At 44.5% G+C, this 11056-nt stretch overlaps 1 protein-coding gene across 3 annotated transcripts in view; it reads right to left on the reverse strand.

The window, feature by feature from the left end:
- Nucleotides 1-11056, reverse strand: part of LOC122079787 (protein MODIFIER OF SNC1 1-like) — a 50026-nt gene that overhangs the window by 10427 nt on the left and 28543 nt on the right. For all 3 annotated transcript variants that reach the window (XM_042646502.1, XM_042646503.1, XM_042646501.1), the window contains exons 3-6: nt 10703-10783; nt 10573-10617; nt 9973-10351; nt 9624-9720 (exon numbers count right to left, since the gene is read on the reverse strand). In XM_042646502.1, the coding sequence (XP_042502436.1) occupies nt 9624-9720; nt 9973-10351; nt 10573-10617; nt 10703-10783 (602 nt within the window). The remainder of the gene's footprint in view (nt 1-9623; nt 9721-9972; nt 10352-10572; nt 10618-10702; nt 10784-11056) is intronic.

Genomic DNA, 11056 nt, shown 5'->3' on the forward strand with positions numbered 1-11056 from the left:
TCGGATAGGTAGTTAATGCTGGGGTAAACTAGAAAAGTTTGGGTAGAGCCGGATCTAAGTGTTGGCTAGGCAAGCAACCTATAGTAAGAGGACCCCTGTTAAGCAACCTCCTCTCGCCACTTCCTCAGACCCTCTCTCCCCCACTCTAACTCCACACTCTCCTCCCTCCAGAACTTGGTCCTCTTACCTCAACCCTTCTCCTCCCTTCCCCAAAGAAGACCTCTCCCTCCACTTTGTCCCCCCTCCCTTCTCAGCGACAAATGTGTTGGAAAGTATCTAACAGCCTCCTTCAACTCTAAGATCTCCTGATGGAGGTTCTACCTGGTTGGACACTTCTTAGGCAGTCGGCCTCCCTTCCCCATTGTGGAAAATCCCTGGACAACCACTGGAAAGCTTCTGATCAACTAGATACTCACCTGCTGGCCAACGGAATTTTTCTCTTCAATTTCTCCTTAGAGAAAGATATGTGCAAAGCCCTTAAAGGTGGTCCATGGCATGTGGGAAACAAACCCATCTTCCTTCACAAATGGAACCGCCATATGCAGCTCCACAAACTTGACTACAGTTCCATTCCGTTGTGGATCACTCTCCCCAATATCCCTTTGCACCTTTGGTGCCAAAAGGAACTGAGCTTGATCGGATCAGTAATCTCGGTACTACTCTCTTCACTGACATCAAAACCAGAAGAATGCAACGACTATCGTACGCTAGGATTTGTGTGGAAGTATTAGCTGATCGTCTCCTCCAAACTCTATCCTAATCATGGATGATAAAGGGGTCACGACCCACCAAGAAGTCTGCTACGATTGGGCTCCTCCACACTGCTCCAACTGCAAAGTTTTTGGCCATCGCTCCTTAGGCTGCTTGAAACTCCAGCCCCCTGAACCAGATGAAATAATGGATATCCCTGACCACAACCCCACTAGAAACTATACCATCCCACCTCAATCTCCTTCCATCTCATCCCACCATTCAGCCCTCAGCACCACAACGCACCTCCCCCCCCTCACCAACAACACTACCATCACCACTTCACCGTTCAACACTACCCACTCCACCTCTGACACATCTAGAAACCCTAGCCTGGGCTGGAGGAGCAGAAATCTTCGAAAGCATCACCGTCGGCAAGGTTCGACCTCCCCTACTAGACTCCGTACAAAGGCCTCCAATCCCCCTATTGGTCCGTCTGACCCTCGTCTAATTAATGAAGCCCAAAAGGCTGCAGAATCCTTGGAAGCTCATTGGCCTGCCACTGTTGGCCCCTACCAACCGCTGTCATCTAGCCTTCTTTCCTATTCTATGCTTCATTCTTCCCTTTTGTCGCCTGACCAATATCTAGCCCCTACCATCACTGCTTCTGTAACTCCCTTTTCTCTTAACCCTAGCCGCCCTCACCCTTCGAGCCTTCCTCCTCTTTTACCTCTCCCATTCCACGTTATTTCTCTTTCACCTTCCATCCCTTCTTTTACCTCCCTCTATCCTCATCTAGACCTCTCTGAACCCTCCAACCTTTATTCGGCCCATAACATAACCTTTCTCATCTCACCTCGGCCCATCTGTCTAGGCCGGCCCATGACCCTCTTTGGTCCATGCGACCTCCTCCTCCTCAAGCCCTCATCTCCCAACCCACCTCACTCCTAAGCCCACCATCTAGCCCCCCCCCCCATCGGTCTCTACCTCCGACCCGACCCAAACCCAAACCCAAACCCATTTCTCGATAACCCATGACCCTCTCTCCTTCACCCGACACCCTTACCTCATGCGACTCGACACAAGCTTGTCCCTACCCTTTGAAGGCCCCTTCGCTGATACCGTCTCTCCTCGATAGTTGCCTCCAAACTATAACTCCTACCACGTCTCTTTCTCCATCCACTTCCTCGACGGCCATCATCGCCTTGCCTCACATAACCCCTTCGACCCTGCTATCTTCTCGCCTGTTGCAAGACCCCGTCAGCTACATCTCTGTCAGCTCCCTTGGGCCTCTCCCAGGCCCCCTAGCCATGTCGTCTCCAACTAGCATCCTGGCTCCAGTCTCTGCATTGCTCGAGGTTACGCCGCGCTCCTTAAAGGATTGGCAACAGCCTGCTTTTAGTTCCCTCACGGAACAACCTGTAGCTTCTCCTTCCTCCTATATGCTCGCTAGTACTAGCTCCTCCCTTACCCCGCACTTGCCAATCCCTACCATGTCTGCCTCAGCATCTTCGAACCTGCTGCTCTCTTCCAACCTATCACAGGGCCCTGCCAGTCACATCTCCGTCTACACCTATGGGCCTCTTCCAGGCCCCCTGCCACGTCCTCCAACTACTATCATGGCTCCTACCTCTGCTTCGCTCAAGCTTACTACGAATTCTTGTAGTCTTGGTTTAGGTTCTTCGGCCCCCTCCACTGAGGCAACCCATCGCCGCGTCTACCCCAACCCCTGGGGGCATCTTTAATGTCACAACTGCAAGCCCGTTCTTTGTCTCTACCAGCCCTCCTCCGGAAGATACCACTTCCTCTCTTTTAAGCTCCAACCCCTATCCCCCCCCACCCTACCATCCTAGCCCTCTTCCCCCCTCCCATTAGCTATTGTAGTCCCCACCGCAGTCAGCCTACCCGATCCTCCCTTCCCAACCTCTGTGCCTCTGAGGTATCCGTGCCCATATTCCATCCTTCCCCGTAATCTGTTGAACCATCCGAAATGTCCGAGGTCTTAATTCCTTGGCTAAGCAATCTGAGATCCGCAGTCGCATCAAGTCCTCTCGGTCCATTCTTTGCTGCCTCCTCGAAACCAGAGTGCCTGAAGCCAATGCCGCGAGCATAGCTACTTCTATTGCCCCGTATTGGTCCTTCCTCTCTATTTACTCCTTCAGTCCTCTTAGGAGAATATGGATTCTGTGGGACCCCAACAAAATCCATGCCTCCCTCATCTCTTCCTCCTCTCAATTCATTCACCTCTCCATCTCCAATCTAACTTTTGACATTCCTTTCTTCTTCACTACCATATATGGTCTCAATAGAGCTGCCGACCATATCCCTCTCTGGGATGACCTCTGGCTTTTGCCCCCCCTTGTCGGCTCCCATCCTCTAGGGAGGCGACTTCAACGTGGTTCATTATGCCCACGAAAAGAGTTGTTCTCCCATTGACCCCTCCTTTATTAAAGTCTTCAACTCCTGTATTGAGGACTCTAGTGTAGATTACCTTAGATGGTCTGGCATCAAACTTTCTTGGCACAACAACAGATCAGGTTCTAATCAAATCGCTTGTACTAGATCGTCTCCTTGTCAACGAGCTTGGCTCACCTCCTTCCCTCCTCCCACGCCATCTTCAACCCTCCTAGCATTTCTGACCACAACCCCATCTCCCTCTTCATCCACCCTATAATCTCCTTTGGTCCCGAGCCCTTAAAATACATTGACATGTGGTCCTCCCATTCTGGCTTCCTTCTAATTGTCTAATCTGTGTGGGATATCCATGTTCCCTCTGGTTATTCTCCTTTCATCTTGTTTTCCCACAAGCTCAAGAATGTCAAGCTAGCCCTTAAGGAAAATGCCTCCACCTTCAGTATCATCTCTTTCAGGGTTTTTGACTGTAGGTCCAGGCTGGAATCCATTCAAATCCGGCTGTAATCTGATCTTCTCAACCCTTCCCTATCTCGGGAGAGAAAGAGACCTCCCTGGAGCTGGCTTCTCTCTAGTCCCAAAAAGAAAGCTTTCTCAAGCAAAAGCCTCGAATCAAATGGCTCGACCTGGGGGATCCTAATTCCTCCTACTTCCATAAATCTCTCAAAGCAAGAAACAACTCCAACTCCATCCCCCTTCTTCTAAACAGTAACGGTGTATCGTTGAGAAACCCTATTGAAATCAAAGAGGAATGTGAGTCCTACTTCAAGGGCATCTTCTGCCCCCTCCTCCTCCTCCCCCCACCCCATCTTCTTGACAAGTTCATCCCCAACCATCTCATTTCCCCCTCCAACCCATCCCCTCTTACCAGGAAATCTTAGCGACTGTCCACTCCCACAAGGCCAACAAAGCTCTCGGTCCCGATGGCTTTAGTATGGGGTTCTTTTACCTCTTGCTGGTCTATCATTGGCGAGGACCTCATCAAAGCCCTTAAGAGCTTCCTTTTCAACCCCTCTCAAGTTAGCTGAATCAATCATACATTCCTCTGTCTCATCCCCAAGAAAGAAGGCGCATCCTCCTTGTTTGACTTCCAACCTATCTCCCTGTGCAATCTCCTCTATAAGTTCATTGCCAAAATCCTAGCCAACCGCATCCAGGTTGTCATCAATTCTCTTGTCAATACCAACCAATCCGCCATCATCTCTGGCCGCAGCATGTTTGATAACATCATTCTTCACCACGAGATTGCCCGCGTTTTTCACAAGAAATTTCATTCCTCCACCGCTCTCCTCAAAATTGACATTCACAAGGATTTTGACTCTATCAGATGGGACTTCATCTACAGAGTCATGCTCTCCATGTCTTTCCCCCTTTCCTTTGTTCCTTCGTCAATTGGATCATTGCCTGTATCTCCTCCTCCAAGCTCTTTGTTCTTATGAATGGATCTCCAGTTGGGTTCTTCTCCTCCTCTGTTGGCATCCGTCAAGGATATCCCCTCTCCCCCTTCCTCTTTTGCCTTGCTTTGGAGGTCCTCTCCAGATCCATTCAATGCCACATAGACAACCATCTCATCTCTCCCATCCCCAAGTGCAAAGCTTCCAATTTAACCCACCTTGCTTTTGCCAATGACCTTATGATCTTCTCCAGAGCTGATGAGGTCTCCATTTCTACCATCATCATGTACTCTCTCCATCTCTCTAAGTCCCTCTCTGGCCTTCACATAAACCTGCTCAAATCCGACCTCTTCTTTACGGGTGTCTCTGATTCCTCTAAAGCTCATCTCCTCCAGCTCACTGGTTTCACCGATGGCTCTCTCCCCATTAATTATCTTGGCCTTCCCCTCATCTCCTCCAGGCTCACTACCCACCACTGTGCCCCTATGCTCAATCAAATTCACAAGAGGCTACATTGGAAGAGTAAACTTCTCTCTTATGCGGGTCACCTGATTCTCATCCGATCAGTTCTCGAATCCTCTTATATTTTACTGGTCAGGTATTTTCCAACTTCCCAAATCCACCATCAAATCCATTAAATCCCTCTTCTGCTCCCTATAGAAAGTTTCTGATTTGCACAAATTTCTTCACCCCATCAGTTGGTACCCTGTCGGCCTTCCCAAGCGCCAAGGTGGTCTAGGTATCAGGAGAATCAAAGATGTCAACTCTGCTGCCATCCTCAAGCTTTCTTGGAAGGTGGTCTCCAAACGCCAAGCATCTGGGTATCTTGGGTCTACTCTACCCTTCTCTATAATGACTCCCTCTGGATTATAGCATAAAACCCAGCTCCTCTTGGGTGTGGAAGAATATCCTTATTGCTAGACCTATGGCCTTGACTGCCATCAAATCCCATATCGGCAAGGGTTTGAATACTTCCTTCTGGCTTGATAATTGGCACCCAACAAGTGTTCTTTCCCTACTTATGGGCCATCGATCAGTCTGTTCCTCTGGTCTCCCCAGATCTTCCGTTGTCACCTCTATCATCTCCAATGGCTCCTGGAACCCCCCTCCAAACATTCCCTCCCTTTCTTTCAGCTGGCAATCTCTCAATTCCACTTCTCCCCCTTCTTCCTTGGTTGATTGAACCATTTTGATCCCCTCCACGACGGGATGCTTCACCTCCTATTTGGCTTGGAACCACTATCAATCCTCTAACCCTCCCATCCCTTGGCACAATGTTGTCTGGTTTTCAGCCCACATCCCTCGTCACAATCTCACTGAGTCACTGTTTGGTGAGCCCTAGAACAGATAATGATGTGGTGAAAATTGATGAGGGAGATTCCACAAAGTGATTATTTTAAGTATTTGGGATCAATCATAAATAAAAAAAGGTGATGTAGAGGATGATGTTTCACAGAGAATTAAAATATGATGTCCAGAGTGATGTGTGATCAAAGTATTTCTTTAAAACTTGAAGAAATTTTTTATAGGACAGTCATACAACTCATAGGACAGGCTGATAGATTTTTTCCTTACTAGAGGGGCAGACAAAAGGATGTGTAAGGATTGTAAGATTCCTTGGGGAGAGTCTAACCACCCAACAGAGACTGGTGGTTATGGATTTGTGCCTGAGTGCTCAGAAGCATAAGAGGAGGGAGCCTATATACCCTAAGATAAAGTGGTGAAAATTAAAAGGAAATTCCCTAAATGCATTTACTGAAAATGTGATCAAACAAGAGAAGTGGAACTTTGAGGGAGGCATCAATGAGATGTGGAACGAGATGATGACCTGTATTAAGAGGGTTGCAAAAGATGTGCTAAGGGAAGCAAAGGGTAGGTGTTAGGCACCTAGAGAGACTTGGTGGTGGGATGATGAGGTCCAAGCAGCCATTAAATCAAGAAAGATTTTTTTAAGACCTAGCAAAGGACTAAAGTAATTAAGGATAAAAAGAGCTATTATAAAGCCAAAAACGAAGTAAGGAAGACTAGGGGAATAGCTAGGGCGAAGAAATATGAGGATTTGTATATCAACTTAAACACAAAAAAGGGCGGGAAAACTATTTATAAAATAGCTAAGATGAGAGAAAGGAAGAGTAGAGATTTTGACCAGGTGAGGATGGAAGAGTGTTGGTAAGAGATGAGTACATTATGAAAAGATGGGATGAATATATTTGTAACCTACTAAATGGAGATAGTCGAGTAGAAATGACCAAAACATTTGCATCACCCAACAAGATATCACACATTATAGATATGTTCGAAAGATCAATGTTGCGGAAGTTAAAGAAGCCTTAAGAAAGATGAAAGCTGGCAAGACACCATGCCCAAATGAAATTCCAATTGAAGTGCGGAAAATCATAGGGGTTTGTGGAGTTAATTAGTTAACTAATCTACTTAACTAGATTATGAGCACAAAGAAGATGTCAGATAAATGGAGGAGAAGCATTGTAATATCAATCTACAAAAATAAAGGTGATATCCAAAGTTGCAATAACTATAAAAGCATAAAGCTTGTGAGCCATACTATGAAACTTTGGGAGAAGGTTACTGAAGCCCGCCTAAGAATAGACTCATATCTATGTTAACCAATTTGGCTTTATGACAGTTAGATTCAGAACAAAAGCTAGCTAATTATTGAGATAGCTCATGCAAAGGTATAGAGATATCAAGAAGGATCTCCATACAGCCTTTATTGACCTAGAAAATCCAATGATAGAGTCCCTAAAAACTTACTCCAATAGATCCTAGCGGAGAGGGGGTGTCGAGTAATGGAGATAATCAAAGATATGTATGAAAGCGTGATGACTAGTGTGAGATCTGTGGGAGGTTAAGGCAAGGAATTCCCAATTATGATTGGGTTACATCAAGGGTCTACCTTGTGCGTATTATGGACAAACTAACCAAGAGCATTAAAGACGGGGTCCCATAGTGTATGCTCTTCACTGATGATATTGTCTTGGTAGATGAGACAAAAACAGGGATTAACACTAAGTTAGAACTATGAAGATCAACCTTAAAAACAGGAGGCTTCAAGATTAGTAGAACGAAGACAAAGTATATGTTGTGTAATTTTAGTAACACTATGATGGATAATGACATGGTGAGAATTGAGGAAAGAGAGATACCGCAAAGCAACTCCTTTAGGTATTTGGGATCATTATAAATAAAGACAAGGACATAGAGGATGATGTTTCACAGAGAATTAAAGTGGGATGGATGAAGTGGAGAGGAGCAACTAGAGTACTGTGTGACCGACGTATCCCTTTAAAGCTCAAAAGAAAGCTTCATAGGACTGTTGTACGACCGGCTATGATGTATGGAGCAAAATGTTGGGTAGCCAAGAAGTGTCATATTGCGAAGCTTTGTGTAGTGGAGATGATGATGTTAGTATTAGAGCTGACCTGGGAGTTGCCCCAATCAATGACAAACTCTAAGAAAGTCGTTTGAGATAGTATGGTCGTTTCGTTTGAGATGGCATGGTCATGTTCAACGAAGGCCTAGGGACGCCCCACTAAGTAGTGATATGATGCCGATTGATGGAGCTAAAAGAACTAGGGGCATGTCTAAAATAACCATAGGAGAAGTTATGAGAAATGATATGCATAGCTTGGGTCTTGTAACAAATATGACCTCGGATAGAGCCTATTAGAGAGCAAGGATCCATTTGAGTTGTCGATCCCATTTAGCGATATTCTCCTGACTTGCTGGATCGTGCCTGTTTGCTCATTCATTTGCTCTTTTCATTGATTTTCATTTGCACTTCTCTTCGCATCCCCCCTCTGTATGCATCTCTTCATTCCCCCTTTCTACGTTTAGACCACAACTTTTCCTACTTTTTTTGGGGATACATGTAGCCAACCCCATTAAGTTGGGTTAAGGTTTAGTTTGTTGTTGTTGTAGTCATACGACTGGCTTTGATGTATGATGCGGAATGTTAGACAGCTAAGAAACATCATGTAGATAAACTCAATATAACAGAGATGACGATGTTGAGATGGATTGGCGCAAAACTAGGAAAGATAAAGTAAGGAATGATTATATTAGAGTTGATTTGGTAGTAGCTCCAATACATGATAAGCGATGAGAAAGTCATTTGAGGTGACCTGGCCATGTTCAATAGAGGTCTATGGATGTTCTAGTACGAAGGAGTGATTTTATTCAAATTGAAGAAACTAAAAGAGTCAGGGGTAGACCTAAAATGATCCTTGGGGAAGTGGTGAGGAAAAACATGCATAGCTTGGGTCTTGTTTCAAGTATGACCTAGACTAAAGCTTATTGGAGGGCAAGGATCCATGTAGCCGATACCATTTTAGTTGGGACAAGGCTGAGTTGTTATTGTTGAGAACCTCACAACTAGGGGTAAAAAGACACAAACAAGGTAGACCACATGATTGAGATGGACCGAATTTGACATGGGGCCTATCCGATGTGTTCCCCGCCTATCCAATCGTGGAAAATGCCAAATGATCAGTCCACAAGGTAGAAATGTTGCCAGTGTGGGAATGGCATAGGAAACTGAATATGACATGGGGAATATCCAATTTGTTCCCAACCTAACCAATCATGGAAAATGCCAAATGATCAGTCCACAAGGTAAAAAGTTGTCAGTGTGGGAATGGCATGGGAAACTGCTCATGCAGGAAATTTTATCTTAAAGGTCTGAACAACAAAATTCCAGTACACTAATGGATCTGATTGCATTTCTGTAGCTTTCCATCAATTTGAACTTGCTTTTGAGGCACTTCCCAAACTAGTTTTCAGCTGGAATCTGATCAGTGAGAGAGCAAGTTATTGACCCACATTTGCCAAATGATCTGATAAAGACAAAGTTCCCAAACTTTGTGACAAACAACCACCTCCATGGTAGTAATACTAATATAAAAATTCCAGTTTCCCCATCATAGCTACAATACCGAATGCCCAATGTGAATCTCCAACACTTTCTAAAATCAGTGTTGCAAATAGCACAGACAAAGATAATTAAAAAATATCCTTCTGCTCAGTCAATATGACTCCAAACCTATTTTATAGGTTTAACAATCAAGAAGAAATTTCATAAATACCGCAAAAAATAGAGAAAATACATACCTTTTTGTCCAGGACACTCGCTGTTCTTTTCAGAACCAAGAGTTGGAAAATCACCAGAGCTCAGAGTGAACCTGTTAACCTTGGAGGATGCAGCCCCCTGCATGTAAAATAATGAAATGACTAAAGTAGATCAGGCCATAAGGACATAGTGCAAAAGTGACGCAAACTATGATACAAGCTGGATAAAATATAACTAAAACAAGCAAGATCATCAACATTAACATATACCTAACAAATTTAGAGAAGGAAATCAATTCAATGTATTCACAGTTAACACACTTCTTTTTTCAGATTCCTTTGCAGTTAAAATTTAGAAATTGAAGAGTTAATTCAACCACAAGACAAATACCAATTTTTCTGCAGTCCCCATTGCACCCCATGCAACAGAATTTTCAGAACTGGGCTCAGCAAACCGAGATAGCTGACCGCTACCAGGTCTTGTTTCAGCACTACGAGGACGCGTTGTCGCCATCGATGTCTGATTTGATGCCAATGCCCCAGATGATGACGATGGTCTAGAATTTGGACCCCAAGCATTAGGCGCAGGTTCATGTGATCTATCACTACCAGCTGTAGATGGCCGAGTGCTATTTCCACCAGATGAAGGGCGACCATTAAACCAACTTGGTGAACCAGCAACTCCATCAGAACTACGAGGTGACAATGCCAAAGAACCCAATGTATTTGGTGCAGAAGAAGAAGAACAGTTGCCCCAGCTTAGTGTGCCCCTAAAAAGTGCACCAGAATCTGTCATATGGCCATATGAGAAAGAGATAGAGAGAGTTGTTTGGCTTATTTTCACCATTTAACTCACACAAATCTACGTTCAAGCTAAATTACTGAAGAAAGAAGTAACTCACATAAACCTAACATGGATATAGAGGGAAAAATATACAGAAAATACAAAAATAATAAGAGAATGCCAGGAGTAAGATAGGTATGGACTCACTTTGGAACTATTTCGACATTTGGGTCAAGACCATGGTTCTCCAACCTTGCAAAAACACAGAAGAAGGGGGAAATTCAGTAGAAAAAGAAACGGAGCCAATCAACAGCAGGAAGAAGCATTACTCTAATACCTTTGACTGGGTAGATTAACAGGCTTTGGGACAGTAACTTTCCCCAAAACAGTCATGCCCCCTCTTCGTGCAGAACCCCACCTACATAAATAATAAAAAAAATTATACAAAAATGGATGAAAATGTCCTCAGAATGATAGGTATGAGAAAAAATAACTTAAGAACCTAATGATGGATCTCAAGACACAAAGCAATGGAAAGAAATATTAGGTCAGCGATACATTTCCTCTCAAGAATGTTAAGATGAAGGAAGAGCTAAGTGTATTTGTTCAGAATATAAACTCACGGTCAATAATGTTAAAACAAAGAAGTAGGCTCCCATTTTTCTTTTTTGTTTGTTTGGAGGGTGGAGGG

This window comes from Macadamia integrifolia, chromosome 5 (assembly GCF_013358625.1).
Source record: "Macadamia integrifolia cultivar HAES 741 chromosome 5, SCU_Mint_v3, whole genome shotgun sequence".
Classification (NCBI taxonomy): Eukaryota; Viridiplantae; Streptophyta; class Magnoliopsida; order Proteales; family Proteaceae; genus Macadamia; species Macadamia integrifolia.